The 27,716-nt window shown below is 38.6% G+C and overlaps 1 protein-coding gene across 14 annotated transcripts in view; it reads left to right on the forward strand.

Moving 5' to 3' along the window:
* The window catches only part of PARD3 (par-3 family cell polarity regulator), a 658,319-nt gene that overhangs the window by 90,310 nt on the left and 540,293 nt on the right, over positions 1 to 27,716 (forward strand). For all 14 annotated transcript variants that reach the window (XM_034760104.1, XM_034760102.1, XM_034760103.1 and 11 more), the window contains exon 2: positions 3,600 to 3,701. In XM_034760104.1, coding sequence (XP_034615995.1) covers positions 3,600 to 3,701 — 102 coding nt within the window. The remainder of the gene's footprint in view (positions 1 to 3,599; positions 3,702 to 27,716) is intronic.

Genomic DNA, 27,716 nt, shown 5'->3' on the forward strand with positions numbered 1-27,716 from the left:
GGCCCTGGCTGTAAAGCACCAGTGTAGACAGTTGATAAGCGCTGGTAGCTATGCCCCTTGTGGAGGTGGTTTCCCAGCGCTCTGCCGCGACCCCACAAGCCACGTTAGAGTGCTGCTGTGTCAGCGCTTTAGCATTGCCAGTGTAGACTAGCCCTTAATCAAAACTGCAGGAACAGTATATTCTTGCTTCAACATAACTGTGAAATGTTTTTGCATTTAATAGTTAATATAGATTTTAAAATCACTAACTGGGATTACATTTCTGAGAAGAATAGCATTTAACAAAATATAGTTCTAAAATCTGATCTTTGGGATAGGGCGGTGAGAAATAGGTGAAAATCTAAAAATGAATGCACTGCATAAATGAGAAGAGTAAAAATCGCTAGGCAACTTAATCCCTCCCAAATCATTACAGCATGTAAACTCAAAACTGGGTTTCCATTGATTTCTGCTGGTACTAAAGCCAATGTGTGTATGACCAGATGCCTAAAATGAATAGGGCAGTTTCACAGGGGTGTTGTTTGACTAGACCAGTCACTTAAAATGAAAATTGTGAGGAACAAGAAACATTACTTTTCCCTCTGACTTTCATTGCATAGGATTTCTCTGCTTTCCATGCAGTTTCTCCCAACGTGTAACAATAGCAATGAATTTATGGGAATTGTAGGGCTATGATCTCCCTTGCCCATCTCCCTTTTCATCCAAATGGGAGTCCTAAGATTCTTAGGCATTCACATGAGATGCTGCATGGAAGGCAGAGCAAACATAATTAGAGAACCAAGGATGTATAGATTTTTTTAATTTAGGTTATATCTGTTCAAAGTACCCCTTTCCCTGTGGCGGTGGCAGCAGCGGTATGAAACCAAGGCCTATGCATGTTGTGTTTGTGCTGCTGTAAACAGTGTTGCCATGGGGTGTAAAATACTACTGTGCATGAGGGCAGCCTAGATTGTGTTACTATACCTCTACCCTGATATAACGCGACTTGATATAACATGGTAAAGCAGCGCTCCGGGGGCGCGGGGCTGCGCACTCTGGTGGATCAAAGCAAATTCAATATAACACGGTTTCACCTATAACGCGGTAAGATTTTTTTTGGTTCCCGATGACAGCGTTATATTGCGGTAGAGGTGTAATAAAGTTCTTTGTAGGCTTTTGAGGTGACAAAGGAAGGGAAAGTAGGGTAGGGCAATGGAGACCTAGAGGACAAAGAAGGATGGAAATCAATACGTTGCAGCAAAGGAAAAGAGAAGTGGAAGTGTAACCGAGAGAGTGGGGGCTGTTTTCCAGTAAGCACTTTCTACCTCGTAAGAAAAACCTCCTCTCAAATATTTTGGCCCCACACCATGGTAAAACAGGGGATATGCTGGTGGGGATGGCGTTCCTGCCTCCCCAACTCCAGCCCTTCACATATGAAAATGAGAAAAAAGCCCTTCTTCCAAGAGCTTTGCCTCCCACACATCAGTGATTTTTGCCTTATACCTTTCTTCCTATTGGTAGCAGTGTAGCTTTGAGTTTGAAAAACTGGTAATTTGAACTGCAGTAGTTTAACTTTTAATATTCTGTAGGCAACTTAAAGTGAAAGTTAATGGTAATTTGTAATTTTAATTATTCAAGAATCCAAATGGGAACTTGAGATAATGTGGCTGAGGATAAGTCCTTTTGAAACTTCAGCTGCTCCAGCAATTAACTTGAAAAACAGCCTCTGTTTGAAAAATTCCATAGTGTCCCTGATCTCAGTCAGTCAGAGACTGTGTAATACATGCTCTTGATGTCAGATCCATGTGTAACAGATTTGTGACCTACTGCCTAGGAATGTTATCCTTGTTTGTTCATTCAGCACCGACAGTGCCCTTGGCGTGGACAAGATACAACCTAGAGACAGCCCCAACCTCAAAGACCTTACAATCTGATTAAGCCAGATGCAGAGCAGACATTATGGCTGGGAAACCCAGAGCTATTAAAATATTTTGAGAGGTTTTGGTGAAAACATATGCTTTGTTTCCTTCATTTAAGTGGTGGGTGATACCACAGGAATTTCAAGATGTGTACTATAAGACATGCAGACCACGATTTTCAAGCTTTTGGATGCCCTAATTTTTGGAGGTCCGTCTTCAGACCCCTTTTAAGTTTTTCATGTTTAAAAGATGGGTGGCCAGTACTTTATGAAAATCAGGTCTCTTTAAGGTGTAATAGATTGGGTCCCCCAAAATTGTGGTACCCAAACCCATTACTCAGTTTTGAAAACTCTGGCGACCATATGAAATGTATTGAATTTGTCCTAATGTTAGACATTGAACAACAGCTCAGAGTGTTGTCATTGTTACGCAGGTGGGCTAGCTAAGATGCAAAAAAGAGTTACATATTATGTCATGTCCAGTCCTGTGTGGCAATAATAGAACTTTTCACTATAAAAATGATATCTCTTAGAATAACAAATGTAGTAATCCAGGCTCAATATAGTAGATATCTGTGGGGAAATGAGCATGTACCTCTATTGATGCAGTACCATTCTTCTGATTCTGCTTGTATGGTACAACTGTGGGGGAAGTTGTGGAAGACTATATCCCCATTTGTTCGTAAATTATGGTATCCTTCCTTCAAAATACAGAATGTATACAATATATGAGACATACAGGTCTTGTATAGCAGTAATATGTGAAACAACATTGTTGGAGATTGATGTGATGTCTCCGAAAGGTTTTTTGATGAACCTTGTATTCGTGTCTAGAGAGAGTTCCCCTTTATAGGGCCCTGTTGACCGAAGTGCTTGGACTACTTCAGTCTGAGGAGACATTTCTGAAAATTTTCTGTCAGCTAAAAAAACCATTCTAAGACAGGGAAGTACTATCATGACCCATCCCACAGTGGTGGTATAAGGTGCTCAGATACTACAGTAATTGAGACCATAGAAATACTGACGCTATCAGAAAGAAAAATCTTTTGCTTTACATAATTCACTTGTGTTAGAGGGTCAAAAGTTTTATGTACACCTCTACCCTGATATAACGCGTCTTGCTATAACATGGGTTCGCATATATCACGATAACCCCGGGGCTCCGGCAGCGGGGCTCGGGCGGCGCTTTAAAGGGCCTGGGGCTCTGGCTGCTGCAGGGAGCACCAGGCCCTATAAATCACCGCTGGAGCCCTGCCGCAGCTACCCCAGAACAGTGGCAGCGGGGCTCGGATGGCAATTTAAAGGGCCTGGGCTCCCCGCAGTGGCTGGAGCCCAGGGCTCTTTAAATCACCGCTGGAGCCCTGCCACTGTTACCCCGGGGCTCCGGCGGCGGGGCTCGGGTGGCGATATAAAGGGCTCGGAGCTCTGGCCGCTGTGGGGAGCCCGGGCCCATTAAATCACCGTCGGAGCCCTGCCACCGCTACCCTGATATAACGGGCTTTCACCTATAACGCGGTAGGGATTTTTGGCTTCCGACGACCGCGTTATATTGGGGTAGAATTGTACAGGATTTGAATCTGAATTAAAACTTTACCATTAACTTCAGTAAGTATAGGACTGGGCATATTGACTGTTGGGGAAATATCTTCTTTTACCAATATGTACTTGAACTATCTGATGGATCTTTTTCCTTTGCATACAGGATCCAAACTATTGGATACAAGTACATCGCCTGGAGCATGGGGATGGAGGAATCCTGGACCTTGATGACACTCTTTGTGACGTAGCTGACGACAAAGACAGAGTGAGTACAGACTGTTCTTAAACAGGCTCAGGGTTCATTGCCTGCGAACACACCGTGTTTCATATTTCTAGCGTAAACACTGAAGATGAGATAGGAGAAAGAAGAGAAGGGATGGAAGAAGGTGATATTCAAACAACATGAAAGTAATTTTCCTGAATTTTCTAATATTGGCGCTTTCACAAAAATGCTAAGTACATTAGTGAAATTGAGCTGGAAATGTAATATAAAATATTTGGTTTAAATGAAGGTGCTTTCATTATGCAATATAAATAAAGTTGGAATATGAAAGTGAGGATGAGAAGAGACAGGAAATCCCTAAAAAAAAAAAAAATTTACACAAGATTTTCCAAAATGTGTCTTAAATTTAGTACCTTAACTCCATATTTAGTCACGTAAGTAAGTAGCCTAGTTTGAGTGCTGAGCATCCCTGATTTCACTTTGAGAAGTCATTGATTTTTTTAGGAGCTGCTGGGTACTCAGCACTTGTGAAAATATTAGGCTGCTTATGTAGGTTCGGACTTTTGGGACCTATTTTTGAGAATCTCAGACATGTAATGCATATTTGTTTTGTTTGCAATCAGCTAAGCTATATTTCGCTTTAATACTGGATTTTTGTTTGAGATGATGGATGCATTTTTACTGTCTTAAGTAACATAGTCAGATTGGATAAAATAGGAAACACTGACATTAGTAAGCCTGGGAAGTTTTATGTAACATGCTAAACATTGGCATTTCGCTGCCAAGCTGTGCTCCTAGCAATTCTTACTGAAGATGTAACTCCACTGCATTGGAGCCACTGAGGAATGTGATTGAGCCTTCAATCTAGAGGTACAATTCTCAGCGCCCTGCTCTTTTCACCGCATGACACATAATTGCCTTTGTGAGCCGCAACAGGCAATCTGAAAACTTTCTTGAAAATTACTCAAATGTAGAAATAAATACTCTGTCCTTAATATTTTGCTTGGGACTGAGTTTAATTGGGGTTATTTTAACTGCTGTACTAAGAGTTTAAAAATCAGGGAATCATGGGGTTTGGAAGACTCCTCACTGTCTGAAATGCTAAGATTACTCAAGCTGTATAAAGTAACAGCATACAGTGTCTAGTTTTTAGGAATGTCCTCCATAAAAATAGTGCCCAGCTAAGAGATCATGACAAGTGGAGACCACGTAACATTACCATTTCATTCTAAAGCACTTCCTACTACAGCTTTGCTTACAGGCCTCAGGTAGGACGACTGTTACCATCAACGCTGGTTTTCTGTTAAACTTATGTGAGTAATGTACTCGTTACCCCTCTCCTTCCTAAGGAAGAAACCTAACATCTGGTTTCTTAAAGGTTTCAGTCTTTGGCTCTAACCTTGGCTTGCAGGCTTCCAATGCAGGGCTCTTCATACTGAAACTGTGCGTAGGTGTTTTTATGTGCGTGACTAATGGGGAAAAAACTCACTGCCATTGAAATAAGCAGTGCCATTATTACAACAGTATTCTCTTTCTGCTTAAGTGGATAAGATCCCTTTTAGACAATTGACTTATGCCGTTTCTGAAGGTTTGCCTAGCTTGTTTCCTCTCTGATTTTATGAAACTGGCATTTCTATCCTCAGTTTCTACTCACTACATATATCACTTACATTTTATTTTTTAAAGAGCCATGAGATGTTGATGTGAAGGATGAAACGTAAATGTATGTTGTCAGGGCCAGCTCCAGCATTTCTGCTGTCCCAAGCGCAAAAAAAAAAAAAAAAAAAAAGTCGCGAGTGGAGGGGGGAATTGGGGGGGGCGGGGAGGGGGGAAGCCGCGATTGGCGGCGGCGGCAGTTCAGCAGCAGGTCCTTCGCTCTTAGAGGGAGTGAGGGACCTGCCACCCCCGAATTGCCACAGGTGCCACCCCTCTCCGTTGGCCACCCCAAGCACCTGCTTGTTAAGCAGGTGCCTGGAGGCGGCCCTGTACGTTGTATGTAGGTTGTACCGTACTAGTTTATCCTTGAATTAATCATTCCAGCTTGACCTTCCCTTTTGATTGTTTTCAAGAACTGCAGTTGTTAGTCACTATGTTTTGATTACGTAGCTTCTGATATTTTTACGCTCACTTTGAATACCAATTACTTTTCTAATTCTGTTCCAGTTTTGAGTTGCTCGCTTCTTTCATGTATAGCAAATGTTTTAATTGTTTTATGTTTGTTAAACCTGATACAGAGCTCAGTATTGCAAGGAGCTGAGCAACCTTGGCCCTCTAGTCAGACAAGCACGTAAGTACATATTTAACTTTAAACAGGATGTGCTTAAGAATGTTTAAACATCTCATATTTAAAGTTAAGCATCCACTGAAGCCTGAAATTACTCATGTGCTTAAAGCTAAGCACATGCTGAAGTATTTTGTTGAACTGGGACCAGAATACTGAGCACCTTGCAGAATTGAGCTCAGAACATCTGTGTGTTCATTTTCAAGGAAGAGATATTCAAATGCACAAAGGACAGTGGTCAGTCATCCTCATTGGCGTTAATGCTATACATAGGAATAATCTTTAAAATGGCAGCATTGCATTTTTCTTAATTTTCCCCTGCTCCTGGAGTATCTAATTGTTACTCTAAAATTGCATATGTTCAGTATATTAAGGGTCTAATTTTAACTAAGCAGCCATACATATAAAACATTATACAGGTTCTTGTAAAGTCTATTATTTTGCAAAACTCAGCTACAAAGTATTTAACAATTCTAGTACAGAATATAAAACAATTAAGGGTTGTACATTCTTTTGGAGCCTTAATTGTAAATACATTAAATGTTATGCAGGGGCAGCTACTTCAGTGAAATAACAAACTCCAGGAGTAATGTGAAGAATGTTTGCTTCAGTTCTAGTGTCTCCATGGAAAAATTGTTATGCTATAAATGCACATAAAGATCCTTATAGACAACAGCTGCTACAAGTGGAATAAAAAAAGACATGTCCTTGTGATGGTCCTTTTCCCATTAAAATGCAGCTTGTTCGGACAGTCTTATTTTATCTTTTTCACCATCCCTCTTATCCCCTGGTTTATTTTGTACCTTAATAAAATGGACTAGATTGGTGGTAGTGGACTCTCTCTGGAGTGATTTGAAATGTTAAAAACAACTCTGAATATATGGGGGAAGGGGGAAATATACTTTAGAATGTTAATTGTGTGCTTAGGTTATTTATTTCCTCTTTGAAACCACAACTTCAATGTTAGTGATTTTAACATAAAAATAGAAACTGCATGATTCAGTCTAATTTAGACAGCATATCAATTTGACATTCACATTAAATTGCATTACCGTGATGATGAGAAAGTTAGCATTGTTGGAGACTTTTTATGGAGCTATATTTCGCAAGAGGGTACATATATATATATATATATATATATATATTTTTTTTTTACAACTCTAAACTATTCAATTCATTTACAGTTACTTTAGCTTATCACAACATGCTGATAAAATATAAACTCTTGTTAGCCTATTCCTAATTTCATTTATGAAAAGTAGATTTATATTTTTGAATCTTTTATTGATGTATAATAAAAAACTAGTATGTAACCTCTGCTCCTTGATGCAAGCAGATTAGGTAATCATGCTTTGGATGTTTTTTAGTTTTTTTTTTTTTTTTTTTTTCTTCCTGAAAACAACTTCAATTTTGAACAGTTATGAAGGTATAGCCTACTGAGAAAGGGGCATTAAGATATTTACCTGTTCAAGTAATCTGACTGGATGAACCCTAAAGACTACATAGTAAAACTAGTCATCGTATAAATATCCCTACATTAGATTAAAATTTAATACGGCATTCCACTAGATTATAAAACAATAACAGATGCACAAAAACCTGCTTTATTCTATGTAATAAGACACTCATTAGAAAATTGCCAAGACATTCGGTTTCGTTAGTGGAAAAGCATTGTATAATGGAAATATTGCTATTGAAAAACGTATGTATTTATATATTTATATGTAAACATTTTTCAATTGGAATAGTTTTTGGTTAGCTTTCTGAAAAATTGTTTGGCTGGAAGAAACAGGAATCTACTTATGACAGGAGGTATCCAATCCAAACCCAAAAGAAAGACACATTTGATATTATGAAATGTGATCAATTTAAATATTTTTCTGTGTATTAGGAAACTGTTTGAAATACAGTTAATGTTTTTCAATATGAAGTGCATTGTTATATCTGTGAGGAATTAATCTTAACTGCAGTTTAATTTTCAGTATCTCAAAAGTTTTTTTTCTTTCCCCCTTTGTTTGAAATAACCTTCAAAATAGTTTGAGTCCTTAGAGACACCAGTCTGGAAGTTACGGCACTCAGATTTCCACACTATCAGTCACCAATTGAGTTAAGCAGGTTTTCTGTCTAGGCAGCCCTGATAAGGAGAACTGTGCAGAACTTTAGCCTTGGTATGTGATTGTACAAAATCAACACAACTTGATTAGCTGTATTTGCATTATTAACAGCACAAAGTGGGAATTCTCCAGATAAATTTAGAAACTGTTTTGTGGACTCAAATTAATCTATTTCCTTTGTGTAAAATTACAGTGCTTTCATTTGTATATTTAATGATTTATTTAAATTGTACAGGTTTTGGGTCTGATTGCTGTAGGAGGTTGCTATTCGAATGTAGAACTTTCACCTGTAGATTATCGTAACAAATTCTGTTTCGGTTGGTAGGTTTCCAAAGAGCCATCAGATAATATTGTGCAAAATTCTCTGTGATCTCACTTGAGTTCCTAGTGGATATGCGTGCATATACAAAAAAACACCCACCCTTCTGTCCATCTTTTGATTATGGTCTTTTCAAGTCAGATTGAGGCACATGGAAGTTGGTGCTACTGTCCAAGCTTTACTTGTGTGAGTGAAAAGGACTTATTCAGGATCTCAGACTCGCACCATTTATGAAAACTAAATCGCTATAAGAAAAACAAAGTACAAAAAATAGTTTTACTCTTCTGTTTTAAAAAGCATGTGTATATGTGTATAAACATAAAAACCAGTCTGTTAGATATGTTCTAAGTGAAATGATTACTTCTAGGCATGGATTTAGAAATGAGGCATATTTTTTTGTGTTGAAAAAATTAAAAATAACACACAATTCGAGGCCTGCACAGTAATTTTAGTGCTGCTGCCAAATGAATTGCTTAGAGACTTGGGGTTTCTGGCTGGTGTAACTCCAACATATCATTTGCATGACAGGAAGGGTAAATGCAGTAATTATGCTCACAATTTCATTATGGTGAATAGTGTGACAATAAGAAATAGTGTCTCTATCTCTGGAGTTGAATTACTGTGGGGTATGAGGCATATGGCCGTTATTCAGATAGTCTGCTTACCTGATGGTAGATTGGATTTTAAGTAGCTTTGGATTGTTTAAGATTTATGCTGAATGAAAACCTCAGCCTTTCATGGTTCTTGTATTGCTTTCTCCCGAAGTATAGTGTACTACTTCTCAATTCACTGCTGTTTGTTTCTTGTCTTTGGGTTATGCTCATAGAAGAAAGCATTCTGACAGTAACTTTGCTGAATTTATTCTTCAATCTAAGAACATGCTTTCTTTGCTTGGTCTACTATTTCCTAATACACCATCAGCTCTTTCCTTCTGCATAAAGCTTCATCTTTTATTTAAGCACCATGATATGCAGAGATGCAAAGCGAGTCAATATAATGCAGCAGAGTGGCAGTGTCTAGACTAATTTCCATACTTGCATGTCATTGTAGCTGCATATTTTTTTGCAGTTTTTTTGTATTATCTTTGGTTCAGCTGTTGCCAAACAGATCAGGGCATTATCTTTTTATTGGTGATTATGAACACCAGATAGGGCACTATTTTTTTTATTAGTGATTAGGAAGCCAGAGAAATTTGTTGTGTGTGAAATGTAGTTGGTGAAAATGAGAAGTTCATTAGGTAGATCGTTGTTGAAATGGAGTCCATGAAACATTCAAAACCAGAGCTGTGTTAAGTGATGAAATTATTGCTGAAATTTCCAGTGAGCTAACAAAATGCATTATACACAAATCCCATTTTAAAGCCGTATAAAGGCTCTTTATTCCCTTAATTAATGTCTGGCCATGTCTTGCCTAACAGGAGAAAATGTAAGGCTTAAACAGTTGCCTCCATGTGACATCAGGTTAAAATAGGAACTCTTGTTATTTTTTAGTATACTGAAGATATGGTGTTTTGGTTTAAACTTTTGGGCTACCGTAGAATATGGGGTATTAAAGCTGCTGTTGGGCTACAAAGGAGGGTATATAATCTAAATGTACAAGATTCATGTTTTGGGAAAGATGATTATATTTATTTGCAGCCAAAGTTGTCGTGCAATAGACAACCTTAAACCACGTTAAAAATAAATCAGAGAATTGTGCAAATGTGTAATGGTCTTGTGAATGAATTTACTGGACTGGGACTCAGGAGTTCTGGGTTCAGTTGCTAAATCCGCCACAGACTTCCTGAGTCATTTTTAGATGTTATGTTAACCCTGATACTGCAGTAAGCTCTCTGGACTGACTGGTGCAGTGCACTGCACTTTGCAAGATTGGGGCCTTGTATCGCTGTGTCTGTTCCTTTTCTGTGAAATGGGTATAATAATATTTGAAATCATGCAGGATGGTGGGAGGGTTACATTTATTAGTTTGTGAGGTGCTCAGATTCTACACTAATGGGGGGTGTTTCGGCGGCGCTGGGGGGTTTGGGCAGCGTGGTGCTCGGCGGGGGTTTGGGTGGCCAGGAACGGCGCTTGGTGGGGGTGGGGGTTTGGGCGGCGCGGCGTGGTGCAGTGCTGGGGGGTTTGGGCGGTGCGGTGCTCGGGGGGCGGGGGTTTGGGCGGCACGGCGCTGGCGGTGGAGAGGGGGTTGGGCAGCCCGGCACGGCGCTTGGGGGGGCGGTGTTAAGGCGGGGCAACACTCTTCTTTTTTGCCTGGGTTGGCAAAAAAGTTAGAGCCGGCCTTGTCTGTTGCTGTCATGTATTGTGACCTCCATCTTTGCACGTGTTTGTGATTAAAATAACGAAGTTTGTACTTCACGTTATTTGTGGCTGCAGTGCAAAGGTATAACATTGAGGAAACATTTAAGGTTCATAGTTGAATGAACAAACATCTGGAATTGTGCAGAATTTGCCACCGCTGAGAAATGTTAAAGTTGGCTAAAAACAAAAACAAAAAAACCTTCCTTGACATAAGTATCTTTCTTGTGTGTGTATTCCCTTTTAATTCTGTTTTGTAAGTTTCTGATCTCTTCACCACTTGGTTTTTCTGGTCACTTGAAGTAAATCTTTCTACTGATGATTTTTTCTGTTTGCTTTCTGGCATATAGTTGCAATATCCAGAGCTGCTTTCCTGTTACCTTGCATATCTGTAGTGTTTTATACTGTTTTTATTTATGTACATACATGTCGGAAACAATAATCACAACTATTCATAGAGTTAAAATGCTACTCAACCCCAGTAAGGGTAGAAGAATCATGAATGATGAAACATTACCTTGTTAAAACAAACTGCGGTATGGAATGATCATGTGATTGATCCAAGTTGCTGATCTTTCAGAAAGGTCTGTTTGCCATCCAGAGGTGCACTGACAGATTAATTGATCGTCCTTAAGGTAATATGAATACAGTTTTAAAAGATGCTGTTTTTTCTGCTGAGTAGTGTTTGCAAATTGGTAAGAGTGGCTTGAAGATGTACTTACCTATGAAAATGATTAAGTAAAATGTGTTCACCATACTTTGGCTGTATGATATGTGAAAATGGAGACCTCTGTTGATCTGAAGTAAATATTATGCCCTTTCCTAGAAAGGCCAGATTTTGAGGCCACCTTCAATTTTCACTTCTTAAAACTATCACCAGTAATTTACAAGGTTAAATTCTGTTTCTGAAATAAACTTAGAGACTTAAGGCCATGTAGTAGTCTGATATTATTCTCCCACTGCCATTGGAGATCTGAGTTCAGTTTCAGGCTTGTTCTCTTGCTCCTTGAATCAGCAGGAATTGGAACCACTGTAGAAAACCAGCTATCAGATAGAGAAGGATTTACTTTGGGTGTTTCAATGGAAACTCTCCTGATAAAAAGGTGTACTTTGAGTGCAATATGAGTGGAGTCCCCACCTCATTCTTTTAGCCAGAAAGGATGACCACAACTTAGGTTGACCAGATAGCAAGTGTGGGGGGAGGAGGGGGAGAAAAGGGATGGGACGAGGGTGGAGGGTAATGGCTTATTTAAGACAAATCTCCAAATATCATGACTGTCCCTACAAAATCAGGACATCTGGTCACCCTACCACATCTGCAGGTCTTGCAAGGCAGGGAGTAAAAGGGCTTTCCTCCTTTAATAGTCTGCTGAGAGAGAATCCAGTGAAAGGTAGCTGGAGTCACTTCATGTAATGTCTAGTTGATTTCTGGAAAACATTCCACACTTCTAACACTGGTGGAACTAATTCTGAAATTAAAACAAAACAAAAATACCTTATGACATGCCTGCATCATCATTGGTTCTGTGTACAATATCCAGGGACTTGCTCTCCATATACTCATGTCATCATTTCACATACAAGACAACTGTGAATAATTTATAGGGTAAGATTTACCTTACCCATTATTTTAGGAAAACCTATGTGGGCCAGGCCTCTTACATATAAATCTCACTTTCTCTACAGTAGGGGTGGGCTAACTACAGCCCATGGGCCGGATCTGGCCAGCCACCTGTTTTAAGCTGGTCCTTGATCTCCCGCTGGGGAGTGGGGTCTGGTGCTTGCCCTGCTCTGCTGCTCCAGACGGGGAGCAGGGTTGGGGCTTGCTCCACACTACTCCTGGAAGCAGCGGCATGGCCTCGCTCCAGCTCCTACATGTAGGGATAGTCAGGGGGCTCTACTCTGCATGATACCCCCACCCCAAGCACCGCCCCCGCAGCTCCCATTGGCCGGGAACTGTGGCTAATGGGCGCTGCGGGAGCGGCACCTGCAGACGGGGCAGCGTGCAGAGCTGCCTGGCTGCAGCTCCACATAGGAGCTGGAGTGGGGACATGGCTGCTGCTTCTGGGAGCCACTTAAGGTAAGTGCTGCCTGGAGCCTGCACCCCTGAGCCTCTCCCCGCGCCCCTGCCCCAGCCCTGATCCTCCTCCCGCCCTCGATCCCAGCCTGGACCACTCTCCTACACCGCAAACTACTCATCCCTAGCCCCAACCCAGAGCCCGCCTCCCTGTCCCCAACCCAGCCGGAGCCCCAGCCCGGAGCCCTCTCCCGCACTCTGAACTTCTCATTTCTGGCCCCACCCTGGAGCCTGTGCCCTCATCCCCTACCGCACCCCAACCCCAATTTTGTGAGCATTCATGGCCCGCCATACAATTTCTATTCCCAGATGTGGTCCTTGGGCCAAAAAGGTTTGCCCACCCCTGCTCTACAGGGTATATCTGTGGAGTTATAGCAGTATCTCTTTTAAATCATACTTGTGTCAAGGGAGAAAAGAACTGTATTAATGAATTCTTAGGGCCAACTTTAACTGCATTTCTCCCTTTATAGGATGACGAAAAAAATACCTCTAGGACATAGGTTGAATGATAATATTGCTGGAATTAATGAAGAGGTGTGAGAACCACATAGTCATTAGTCAGACTGTCCTAATTTTGACAAATTCTGCATTTGCTGTAGGTCTCTGTGGAGAATTACAAAATGTTTAGTTCTATAGTGCTGCATATGCAAGCACTCTTTGTATGATGGTACTGCAGGTATGAGGCAAAGTGATGCTAACGCAGAAGTCAACTTGTATCAGTAATGTTCCATAAGTGCAAGATATCTGAAAGTATAGTAAATGGACACTATAGAAGAGCATGTTCACTTTCAATGAAAAAGGGTCATCAAGATAGATTTATAATATACATTGAGGTCGGCAGTAGCCCCATTTTAAACTTTATTGGAGCAAAGATTAAACACTGTGGCTATCCTGTTTTCAGCGCTTTATTTTTGGGCCTTTCCTTTGCACAGTTTTGATGTTTTATAGAGAAGGCCACTTTAAAAACTACCTCTTAAGAAAAAGTGATCCTGCATAATTTAGCATTTCCCAGCATTTCTGGGTGGTATCTCTAACTAGCGAGAGCAGCAAGCACACCAGTCCTAGAATCTATGAATCTATAAATGGGGACAGATCTCCAGAAAGAATTGCCCAACCTCTTTGAAACATCTGCTCAACATCTGATACAATCATTGCTGCAGCTTTTGCTATTCTGATAAATGGTGAAAATGAAGGTTAATAAAACACATACAGTCTTGTAACAGACAGCTATGAGGAGATAAGAGCACCGTTGTTTGCACTTCAGTAAACTACCCCCAAATAAGACATAGTAGGCATAAACAGCTATAAAAACAGTCAATTAAAAAAAAAAAAGGCATGTTTAACTTACTATGATCTGATGGAAGGTGAACCAAAACAGTTGCCAGGTAGGTGAACCACTAAATCATATAATACATGTACATGCAATTTTGGGCAAAAGCTGTGATTGGTGCAGTCTAAATCAGCATAACAATAAATTTGAGGATTACACCATTATAATCACAATTGTCCTAGTACAGTTATGCAGTCAAAACATCCATACCACAGTACAGTATATCACAAAACTCACATCCTCACCAGCACAAGTTGTAGTCCACAGTGATTTTGGCTTTATTTCCAGTTTGGCTTAAAAAGGAAAATGTGAATTTCTGACAGGTTTAAAGTAGCAAATCCTCACCCTAGCTATTTTATTATCAAAACTCTTTGATTTTAATTTTGATTGTTATGGTACTGTACTTCAATTTTTTTTCAATATCCTTCTCCCAGCCCAGAGTGCTCATGTATGGACAACCACACACAGCTTTCTCATACCAAAAACTGTGGTGCATTATCTTCTGCTATCAGTCTGCTAGATGCATAGGTGATGGGTTTGGGTTCAGGGATTAATTTCACTTATCTCCATCTCCAGACTGCCAGTTTCAGACAGTAGCAGCTTGTTGCTTTCGGGCTACTGCTGACTCTGTCCACTTGCTGAAAATATGTGAAAATAACTGCGGGGAGAAGGAAAGAAATAGGCAGATTTAAATGATCTTAAATTGGTTGTTTACTTAGGATGTCCCCATTTTTTTCCCCAAAAGGGAGGCCAGCAAGACCTTTTCAAAGCTCAATTTAGGACCAAAAAAAAAAAAAGTCCTCCTGGATAATATAAAATTGCTAGTATATGCATATGAATAACCAAGCTGGTCTAACTAGTCTCAGTGGCTTTTAGCAAGGAAGGAGTTAAGAGGATGCTTTGAACCCAAACTCTTCTGGTTCATCCCCACACCCTGTTGGTGCTAGAAGTGCTTCCACACCCTGTTGGCTTGTAGTGCACTTCCTTTTGTTCACCTTTAGCATGTATGGCAGGATAGTGACTGCATTTTTTAAATCAACATCACAGCTGCAGCCTGTTTCAGTTTGTACAGTAAGAAGGATTTGTACCTGCTCTCCAATTACAGTGCTCCTTAAAAAAGCACCTGCTCTTTTTCAGCTGTGTATCCTGTTGGCAAAATTAAAATTGCCTTTAGGTGGGCTTTGTTTTTCTAGGTTGCATTTCTTCCTGTCCGATTGAAGAGAGTCCATTGCATAACTAGTGTTCCTTGGAAGGTAGCATCTCTGCTGAATTTCAGTTTTTTGGGACATTGCCTGTTTGGAGGTAGCCTGTTTGTTGTGGATTTAAAATGGCAGACAGACCTAGAAGGAAAATTACGAAGAAGTCTTCCTCTTTTTCATATGATCCCCGGAGAGACTCTGTGAAAGTTCGGAGATACTACAAGTCTCTGAGCTTCAAGTCAGCTACCTTGGACTCTCAGAAAAGGCAGGTGCAGGAAAATCTGGTTTGTATCATTTTTTAAAAATCGCTTTTAAACAAAAAATAAAATAAAATCTGTATTTCCTAAATTCTTAAATAGTAAACCTAGCTTTGAGAGTCCACAGGAAGTAGGAAATGACATATATTTATCTGTGACACTTGTTTGTGTCAAGTATCAGGGGGTAGCCGTGTTAGTCTGTATCTACAAAAACAACAAAGAGTCTGGTGGCACCTTAAAGACTAACAGATTTATTTGGGCATAAGCTTTCGTGAGTAAAAACCTCACTTCTTCGGATGCATAGAGTGAAAGCTACAGATCTGTAGCTTTCACTCTATGCATCCGAAGAAGTGAGGTTTTTACTCACGAAAGCTTATGCCCAAATAAATCTGTTAGTCTTTAAGGTGCCACTTGTTTGTGTGTTGCTGTTAAACTGCTGTTGTGAATTGTTTTTTTTTTTTTTTTTTTTTCTCACAAGAGTCATTAGTTGTATTTTACCCTCATGGAGAGAAAATAAAACCTATTTACTTTGTTTTTAAGGTACCTAGATTGGATTTTAGCCTCAGGAGCTGCTTCTTGCCCGTAACTTGCATCATATGATTTTTTTTCATGAGATGTTTGTCTGTCATGTTCTTCAGACCAGTTTAAAGGTTTGGTAATCAGCATAGGTATTTAAATGAAAACTGCTTCATTGATCTTTCTTTCTTTTTCAAATGTTAAAAAGTACCAGACTGACGGCTTTAGGGACTGAAGTATTTTAATTATCTGCAGAACAGGTAATGCAAATACGCAACAGCACCTGTTCTGGAGGGACCAGTTCCATGGGTTACAGGGCAGCGTAGCCTCTAAACTGCACTGCACTTTACTACAGTAAAGGACTGAGTTTGAAATTCTTTTGTTTGCATACTGAGGTAGTAATTAAATGATAGTTTCAGAGGAGAGAAAATGCAGTATGGATTACAGTAAATGAAACTGAAGTGGGTCAATTGATAAATTGTGTCAATGTGCCCAATTACATTTATCAGAATGTTTCTACATGTTTATAATATATAAAAATCAATACTCCACTCAATGATTAAATGAATATATTCATATCTACACATGAAATGCCTTTCTAAAAGGCTTAAATAGCTTTCATTGGTATGTAAAATGGACTGTATGGAATATAAAGGTAAAAATATTTTGCACATAGTATGCCATAAATACCTATGAATATGCTAGTTTTCCATTAGGAGCATTGAGGAGAGGATTAGTTTATATATGAATTAAACACACAAGGGTATTTTCCATGCTGCACCCAATGTATCTGTGTTCATAAATTTTCAAGATTGGAAGTGAGATTTTGGCAAACATTATATATCCATTTGAAGCAAAAGAATTACATTGTTATCATGCTAGTATAAGATGAAGCACTTGTTTTAAAAACATATGACTTTGCTGACATCACAGAATAATTTTAGATTACTAATATTATTTTGTTATGCTTGGAGATTTGAACCACAGAATATTTAATATGAAAATCTCCAGATGTAGGGTGTACTTTTCCAGTGCTGTTCATTCTAACCTTAAAATGCTCTTTAATCTTAGTTACAGTTGAACCTCACTGATGTGCATTAGAGGCTGGAAGACACATTTTTGGATTACAGAATTTTGTATATCAGTGAATATATGGAAAAAACACGATCATTACTGTAATTTCATACTAAATTAGCAGATGTAACAATATAATTTTAAAGTAATAGTGATAAAACTTAGTGTTTAAAGATGTAAAATGCTAGAGCTATACAATCAATCATGTTAATTGAGCCTTTGGGAAATAGGGAGAGACCATCAAATTTTTGTGTGAAGGATGCAATTTGTAAGGGATAACAAAATCAGAATTAGTGAGTACTACTTTTGAAAGTTTTCCTGGGTTTATGTATATTTCTTCCTTTGGCTAGCTGCCATAGCTAGTGCATGACCTCTAGTGGTCAACAAGGAATATTTTTAGTTTAATGAGTCAATCTGATATATTTTTTTAATACATTAAATTAATAATTTTAAGTGTTAAATACTTAAGTGGAGGTGCCAAAATCTGCTGTTTTAGAAGATGGAAAAGTACTAATCTGTTTTAGATACTAAAACATTTTCTATTCTTCAGAAGGAAGAGTATAGTTTTTGCCATAAACATTTCTTCATGGTGTATTGTGATGCAAGCCAAGTACTAACCATCAATCTCAGTCTTATAATCATCCTATACATCTTTGGTTTTTAATTCAGCAAGCCTGTTAAGAGTTAACATGAAATGCTAAGACTGTCAAGTACTGTTTTGAGGAATTTATGTTGGAAGCACTACGTACACATAGCGCTAGCATTTTGATCATTCTGTCATCAAACTATTAAAAACATTGGTGGAGAATTATTGGTTTGAATTTGCTTGTATAGATGTATCCTTGGGAAGTTGTTCCCAAACTTTCTACCAAAGGGACCCACCAATTACATTTTGTCTTTTTTGGCGACCCACCATTACTTTTATACTGTGTGTGTATTTATTTTATATATAAATAGTCAGTTATATATATTTTTACTATTTTAATGTCTTTTTTAAATTCAAACACAGAAGAAAAACACAATCTCTTCCCCAATCTCCCTGTTGTCCCAGTCCTCCTCCTTGTGGATAGAGAACTCTAATAGGGCTCCTGCTCGATGTAGTTTGAGGTCATCACTCATTTATGTGAGAGTGGAAGATGGGATACAATAAAAGAGCCCTTCAGGTTGTCTCTGTCATTGGAGAGAATTAGCCTCTCAAAGATCGTTTTATGTCTGGGGTGTGTGATGGGGTCTATTAGGTCTTCTCTGCCCCCTGTTGGAGGCATGAGCACCCTGACTCTTCCCACCGTAGGAAAATCCACTCAGACTGGGTGACCAACAAGACAGTACTCCGGGGGCCTGAAAGGCCAGGAGGAAATAGTGATTGATCCAGAATCAGCAGGCCGGTTAAGAAGGCTTGCCTGTTTTTTTTCTCAGGAGTGATGTTGGGTGAGACTGGAACAAAGGAGGAGTTCCTCAGGGCCAACCCAGACTCTGGGTTGCTGTTTTGTACATGATTGATCGTTCAGAGACTGACGCTAAGCTCAGGGTGCAGGCTGGCAGCCCAACCTTGTGCTGCTGCTGTCCAAATCCCACTGTCGGTAGTCCCAGGAAGTGTGTGTGTGGCTGGGGGAGAGCCTCAGGGGCATGCATACCCAAACTAGACCCTTCCTCTGACCCTTTGGGAAGCACTTCCCTAGGGGCAGGACCCAGAGTCTGGTCTAACTTACAGTGGCTAAATCAGGAATACCTTCATTTAATTCAGTGAGTTATTCATGGAAATGAGAGAAGATTTGGGCCCTAAGTATCAGTTGGGCAGCTTCCTTAAATGTACTGTGGGTGAAGGATTACTCAAAAATATTCTTTCTTTTTTTTAATGCCGTGCCTTGGTTCTGACTCTGACTAAGAATCAAATGCTGGGAAAGTTAGTTTTAGGCACTTTCATTTTCTATTTAGATGTTATGTACAGAAAACACTGTAAAGAACAAGACTGCCACTGCGTTTCACAAATGGGCAGAGAAACTGAAGTTACTTTTCTCTAAATGTTTTGGCAGGATTAACATTGGGACAAATCACTTAAAACCATTTCAATCTCTTCCTCCTACTACTCAGCCTTCATGGGATCCTCATTTTATTTCTAAGTTTCATTTTCCTATCTATTATAAAACTTGTGTTGTGGTCTCTCTAAGTGCACCCCCTCAGGTGTCATGCGTGGTGCCTGTCCAGGTGGAATTCTGTACTTCTCCCGGTCAGTAATAAAGTCACCACTCCTTCCTGTCTTCCACTCTCTCATAGATGTTTACAGAGCGAAATCCAAATCCCTCACAGTCGTATTTCTGGATAATGAAGAATGATATATAGAAGGTCTTTAAACAATTTTTTTTTGGGGGGGGGGGAAGTTGCTTACTAGATGTATCAGTAATAAGGTGGAAGAGTGATATAAGCCACCTAAATGAACCAAATAAATATCATCCACTTAGATTGCGATAGCTATCAGTGTTTCCAAGAGCTCTCCATAAAAGCGTTGTTCAGAAGGGGAGTCGGGAGAGGAGACTCAGTCCCATCTAAACTGACCACTTTAAGCCTAATATCCAGTGGTCAATACATGCCCATGTCTTCTCGTATTAAGAATATATTGGTGCATTGTTGAAATAATTTTAACCTCTCCAGGAGCTTTGAAATCCCCAAATCAACAGTTTTTATTACAAACAATCTGCATTGGCATCATGCTTTTGAGTGTGCTGTGGGCTGTCTTCCAACAACAGTTTTTACATGTTGATAGGTTTACAATGATAACACACCACTTTTTACTCTGAATAATTTGTCATTTCAGCCCAGGGCAGGGTGTAGGGCAACAGCTCCCTCAACTACTCATCACAGTCCAAGAGAAGGACTACTGTCAAATCATAAATCCTACAGGTGTTGAAATTCTTCAGCCCCCGCACCCACCCACTCACTTTTTTTTTTTTTTTTTTTTTGGTTTTGGCATGTAGGACTAGGCTGGGCTTTGCTAGTAATCCCAGCTGCTGGGATACTCCAGGGTGCATCCCGCTCCTTCCTCAGCAAGGCCTCATGGAAACAGCCCTGCAGTACTCCCAAGTCTTGTGATACTGGGGAGTGAGATCACAGATGAGTTCTCAGGCTTGGCAATACAATGTTGCACTAAACACAAAGCAAAAAAGGTGGGCCATTAACCTCTTGATTACTATGCAACTAATTAAGACACTTATAGCTGCTCAAAAATATTAAGATACAAATAATATGTACAGTGTGGTCAGCTAAAATATCAGACTGATGCAATGTGTCTTGTGGGATTTTGCATGTTTTCTATAAACAAACAAAAAATTGTTCCAGCAGCAGTGGTCTACTTTTGTATCTTTGATTGATGTTTACGAATTACTCTTTCTAAAATATTTGCCATTGAAATATGGAAATAGGACCAAGTAGAACCAATAACTAAATGCGAAATCCCACAGATTTTAACTAAAATTCCTGATGACCTCCTTCATACATTTTGACAAAATCCATTCTTGAGTTCTGTTGTCTTTTGGTCTAGTATGTTCTGTTTCTCTTGCTATTTGTTTAGGTGTATATAATCAAAACATGTTTTGGAAGCAAGTACAATTTAAAAAATAAATTGTGTTGCTCATTGACATAATGACAATAAAAGATCCCAGTTGACCTATATTCCTGCCCCACCCTGCTTGCCCAATCTGGTAAAGAAAAAGATCATATGCTTTACGATAGCCACTGATGCCACTAACCTACTTTAATTTACACCTTGACATGGAAGTTACTCCATTATAAGTCCTATACTCCCCCAGGAAGAGCTGTTATAAATAATTTGAAGTGGGTCTAATATGTGCCACCTTAGGTCTCCACCTCTGTCTTTGTCAGTTTAAGGGATATCATGGACCAATAAGACCATGGCTTTTTCAAGGCACAGGGAGCTTTCTTTTTAATTGGATTGTAAAGCACTCTTCATATCTATATTGTGCTTTGTAAATAATATATTACAACTATATATTTTAGGTGGTCAAGTAATTTTTGAGCTTATTATATCATAGTTCATTTTTAAACCTCCAGGAAAAGCTGCAACTTAAAATATGTATAAGGCATTCACTGATGATAGTGTACATTTCAGCAACTATTAACATTTTAACATATTTGCTGTCACCTTGCATTTTAAAAAATTAGTTCGGTAGATGTTAATGTTGTAAAACTGTCACTTCCAATCACAAGTCTAGCTAATAAAATTGTCATTTTTAATACAGTTTATATTTCTGTTGGTCTATGAAAGAGTCAAATATTCTACACTTTACAAAAGGGTTATTTTAATGTTTCATGACCAAAGTGGAAAGAAAATTTAAATTAATGATATGAAAATGTGTCCCCCGATTCAAATTATATTTCTCAAATAGAAAAGAAAGCAGTGTTTTTGCTTTCTCAGCAATTTCTCTGTCACTTGAACCATGAATCAATCACAGAGGTAATAAGACATGGAGAAAATCCAGTGGGAGCTGTCTGATTTCATATATGTTGCAGTTCAAGCACTTATTTTCTTTTGATTTGTGGACTATAATTTTCACTGACAGTATTAGCAGCTTTTAGAAGAACAGCCACTGACAAGTGACATCCTCCCAACCAGATGCTACCTCATCTGACTTCAGCCTAATGATTGCATTATCCGGCTGATTTGAAGTACAGTAAATCCTAATGGTTTTTCATCTGTTATTTAAAATAAACAGCAAGCAGTGAAATGGTGAAGGCAGCAATACCATGTTCTATACTGCTGCACTTACTAATTTATTAGCTGCTATTATATAATGTTAATTTTTTTTACTAAGATCTTTTGTCCCAACTAAGCTCTTTGGAAAACTGAATGTGTGAGTGAACTGAAAAATACTGTTTGGCAGCATTGAATTTTTTTTTATTTATCTAGAGCATCATAATTGAAATGTTTAATACTTAGAGATATTTGTAGGGGTCCTAATAAATTTTGAAACCTCGTTCTTTTGTGTTTGATATTACTGTATTATGAAAATAAGGATAATATTAATAATGTAAACAAAATGAAGAGATTTGCGAAGCGAGAGACATTCTTTTTGAGAGTATTAGATTTTGGGTTTCTCTGGTCAGTTTCAACAGTGATTATAGATTATGAAAATGACCACACTCCATACATACTGTAATGATGTTACATTCAGTGTGCATTCTTATGTTTCAAAAGGCAGTAATAGATTGGAAATTTATTGTGAACTCCTATAGGAAAACCCCTTTTATAATGAAGTAAAATGGAAGTCTGAAATTGCTTAACTGTCTTTCATTCAGCAAATTGCAGTCTGTGTTATAGAAAACCTCAGTTAAGTGTCGTTCTCTTTGGGGGAATGAATGACTTCTCTGTAAGAGTTCATGGAGCATATTTTTAATATACACTTGATTTCATTTATCGTCTTGCCATCATGAATCTCAGCATTTTCATTTCATTAAAATTCCTGTGCATACACAAATATTGTAATATATATTAGGAGTCTGCCAGGATGGGCAAGAAGTCTCTTGGATTTAAAACATCTCCTGAAATTTCTACTTTTGGGGACAGTGAAATTTCATGGTTCATTTTCTGAGCTTCTCTGAGAAGCACAAGTGTACTGTGTATTTATCCTTTTGGAGTCGTTCTATTTTCTACAGTAGTGTAAGCAATCTCATTAATTCAAAATGCCAGCACTCTTCAAAATTGAATCCATCTTATACTGTAGGTAAACTTTCTATTTCTTCATCCATTCACATTCTTTGATCATTGCTTGAAAGGTAGCTTTTGTTATCACTGTGTACCAGATGCTTCAGCGAGAGGTGCAAGAAACCTTGTAATGGACAATTATGTCATAACCTGCCCACAGGGAAAATTTCTTTCCAACTATTATTTATTGGTTAGCTTATGGCCTGAAGCATTTTGATATACCCTTAAAGATTTTTAATCCTTTGTCAGGTATTTGATACAATACAGTGCACGTTGAGTGGACAGGCACAAAATAAATGTAAATGAGTTGTATGACTGAAAACACTAGCTTAGGTTTGGTAACAGGATATAAATTCTGTCACTTTTTTGTTTACTGCTTTAAATCCAGTCCAGATAATATATTGTTGGGTAGCCACACATTGGTCCATATGGGTAAATTGATGGTCTTAGTCCTGTCCCAACTAAACTACACCCCGTAACAATACCATTTGTGACAACATCCCAGTGGCAACTGCAGTAATTGTTTACATGGAAAAGTCAGTTTAGGAAAGTATGGAATGTGTCTTTAGTCATCTTTAATGAAACTTAGCATTTGGAAGCAAGAAGAGCCAAATGACCTGCAAGCTCTCCATAGACCACTCCTGATCCACCAACCACAGTTTCAGAACCTCTGCCATTGACCTTTGCAGAGTAGAGAAGAGCTTGTTTAAAAAACAAAAAACAAGCAGTGCCTATGCTGCGTTTTAAGGAAATAACTTTCAGGTTTTCTTGATGCATCATAACCAGCAAAAAAGACATAAGACCCCTTTTTTCTCCTGTGCATGGCATTTTTAAGCTGTTAGAAACAAATAAAAATACAATTTGTTAGTTTATTATTTACAGCAAAAGCACTGTTTTTAATTGTAATTTCCTTTTGTTTAAAGAAAAAACATGGGCGAAAGCAGTAAGTTAATGTACTAGCCTTTCGCACCTCTTCACTCTAGCTAAGATCTAGTTTTAATCAAGAACAGAATCTAGTGGCTTCAGTTTTGTTTGTGTTTCATGTTATGCAAACAAAAACTTGTCTCAGTCTGGCATTGCTGAAGAAAATGGACTTGTTTAAGAGTGTCCCAGGTCTTAAATATCAGATGTTTGGCAAGTCACTATTGAGCTTCAACACCTAGCGTATTTTAGAGAACTTGTTTAGTCCTGGCTTTGCAATTTCTAGTTTCAATCATTAGAGTGACAAGGTGGGTGAGGTAATATCTTTTATTAGACACTGTCTGTTGATGAGACAGACAAGCTTTTGAGACACACAGAGCTCTTCTTCAGGTCTGGGAAAGGTACTCCCAGATCTCAAGAAGAGTTCTGTGTGGCTGAAATGGTTGTTTCTCTCACCAACAGATAAAATATATTACCTCACCCATCTTGTCTATCTAATATTCTGTGACTGATGCAGCTACAACTACCCTGTATAGTATCAATCATATAATAGGATTTATGATTTTTATTAAAATTCATTCCTCCACTAGTAGTTTGCAATGTCAAAGCATATATAGGTTAGGATTTTTGCTTTGTTTTGACAGAAACCCTCAATATGACCATGGTTAAACAGATAATTTGAGTTAGACATTTTCCACCATAATAGCCTTTTGTAAATATTTGTGACAGTAACCAGCTTTCAGTACTTGCAAGAAAAATTACAATAAATTTCTATTAAAGCAAGCTGTCAAATAGAGAACATCTTCTTTTTCTTATAACCTTCGTAGTGTGTTGATGAATGATACCCAAGCATCGGTGCTTCAGGTTATTACATTACTTGGTGTACAATAACAGTGAATATAGATGAAAGACTAAGACATCAGTCTTCTTCCTATCAACCCACTGCAGCTGTTTGGTTTGAGAGAAAACGTTAGAGAACTGACACTGGCGGTAGCTTGGAGACATTGATAGATGTGGTTTATGTAAAAACAGTTACAGGATGGTATTTGTAGTGGTTCATTGCCATTTTAGAATGGAAATGATTTTCTGAATCACTGAAAATGTTAGTTTCTGGTTGTTTCCACAATGATAGAGGGAGCTATTTAGTATGCTATATGTGTGTGTGTGTGTGTGTGTGTGTGTATATATATATATATGTGTGTGTGTGTGTGTGTGTATATATATATATATATATATATATGTGTGTGTGTGTATATATATATATATATATATATATGTGTGTGTGTGTGTGTATATATATATATATATATATATATATACACACAATATGAGAGAGAGAGATGTCTATCTCTATGTAAACCAATCCCCCAACCCCCTTAAGAAATTAATTAAACTAAGGCCATGTTATCTAAAATAATCAGTAGATGCTGAATTAAATTACCTTGTTGTATATGCCATTGAATTAATTTCTGTAGTGCCTTTAGAGTTAGATGGCTGGTTTTGGATATAGGTGTTTTGAGAACTGACAGTTTTCTAAAAGCATTTGGGACTCCTGTATTTACATATGCTTGTATTTACAGACTTTATATAAAAAAGTAAAAGCTTTTTCTCTGTGCTGGACCAAAGAAACAGTTCCTAACATCTGCATATTTGGGGTAAAACCAGCCTTTGGTCTTTCCAGTTGATGCAGTAGATTTGTAGCTTTTCAGGGTTAATAAACCTTTTTTTATTTTTGATGTTTCATCCTGTGTTGAGGGCATTTCTTTTGGTTTACCTCTTTTTTCCTCATTCAGATTTATGGCTGCTGTAGAATGAATATACTTTTGCCTTCCAAAGTAGAAAATGGGGAAATCCTTATACCCTTTAGTACATGAAATCCAAATCTTTTGGGAGTTGTTTGAATAAGCACCCAAAAGATTTTCTACTTTTTGCCATCCTCTGGAAATGTAACAGAATAGACCTGTCTCCTTAGAATTCTCTAAGACTATTCAGGCATTGTGTATAAGGTTAAAACCAGGTTAAACAAATATTTGCTGCTCTTATCTGTTGTTAATTACTCCTACATGTTTTGGCCTATTGATACTGTATGTGGGGAAGTTTTAAAATGTTTCATGAAGGATGCTGTATAAATGAAGTGTTCTTGATTTATCTATTTCCATAGTTGTTTGCCTGTGTGTGTGTAATTTTACAAAGATTGGGGTTTTAGGTTGATCCCTTTAATTAATAAAGAAATAAAAAAACCACACAATGATTGGATTCAGATACAGATGTCTTCAAAGAACTGAGTTTTGGTTCAGGCTTACCTCTGTCTGTAACGTTTAAACCCCTTAGCATGTGGATCATAATGTGAATAGTTTTTTGTGTTAAAATATTAGTTTTAACATCTAATATGAAACATGAATCTGGAGTATTTTTCTGAATGTTCTTTTAAATATTTTTTTACCAGTTTTTAAGAATAAAACATGAGTAAAGATGAAGAGTATGAAGCTGAGAAAATATCTAAGCTCTGTTTTGAAATCAGCTTAGGAACTGGCCACCACCTAGAAATGCCCAAAGCTTTCTGGTCATGCTCTTAACGCATTGGCTTCCAATGTGGCATTGATATCGCATAACACAATGATAATGTCGTGAGTGGATTCTCTACTTACGACTTCATACGTGGCTTATATTTATTGTTCCTCGTTGGCGAGGTTAGTGAGTGAATGAGCAGTGGTGAGGTTGCCATGTCTGAGAGTCTGGTCACCAGGATACGTTTGGAGATGGGAGACCTGCTTATGAGGACTTTATAAGCATTCCTTGACAAAGCCAAAGCAACATTGCTGAGGATGACATGGCTACCACCGTGCGAGCCACTTGGAGTGTCTTACCACCCATGGAGCAGATTTTTACGAGTAACCAAATTACTGAAAAAATTCAAGAGTTTCAGCACAGGAAGGATGAGGTTTAGATAGACTTTATTGATTTAAAAGCTGCCTTTGACTCTGTTGACAGTTGTGCCCTTTGGCTCCGCCTGCAAGCTGCTGGTGTGCTTGGCAAGCTCCTCAACTTTCTTGTAGAAATGCACAGCAGAAGAGCTGAGTCCACTTAGGTACTAGGATGTCCAACTGGTTTGAGTACAACAGCAGTGTCAAGGGTGCATGGCTGACCCATATCTGTTCAACACTGTTATTTGACCGAATCATGGAAGCCATCACTAGCCACCTACTGTGGGTGGAATTACATGATTTCTGCATAGCAGACCTAGAATATGCGGATGACAGGATATATTTGCATCCTCGTGAACTAATCTCATCAGTGCTCTGAATATATTTATGAAAGAAGTAACTGGGCTTGGTCTTCAGGTCACTTGGAAGAAGACTAAATTGATGAAAGTGACTGATGTACCTCTGTCCCTCCCCATCATAATAAATGCACAAGAAGTTGAATTCATCAACTCATTTGAGTATCTTGGCTCCATTGTCACCAAGGAGGGAGGTGTTGGCTTGTTGACATGAAACATGAGATCAGCAAGGCTATAGGTGTTAGGCACACTCTTTGGAAGCCTCTGCCACTTCAACGCCACATATGAAGTTGGGCTAAGATTCATATATATCAAGCAGCAGTAGCTTCTGTCCTTTTGTGTGGCTCTGAAACATTGGGCACCACAGAGATGCTAGTGTGCCGCTCGACATTTTCAACATGAAACAGCAGTGACGTATTGAAGGCGTATAGTAGTTTAATCGTGTAACAAATGAGGATGTCAGACATTGGGCCAAGCGGTCTCCAATGTCTTCCCAAATGACTCAACACTGGCTCAGGTTGCTTGTTCATCTGCTCTGTATCCTGGAGTCCATACCAGTTCTCAGCTTTATGCATTCGATCCAGCAAAAACTGGATGGAGAAGACCTTGCAGACAGCTTTGCACGTGCTGGAGGGATGTCATGGCTTCTAACTTTTCCCCCTTCAGCCTTTGTATAGAG

Source organism: Trachemys scripta, chromosome 2 (assembly GCF_013100865.1).
Source record: "Trachemys scripta elegans isolate TJP31775 chromosome 2, CAS_Tse_1.0, whole genome shotgun sequence".
In the NCBI taxonomy this organism is placed as follows: domain Eukaryota; kingdom Metazoa; phylum Chordata; order Testudines; family Emydidae; genus Trachemys; species Trachemys scripta.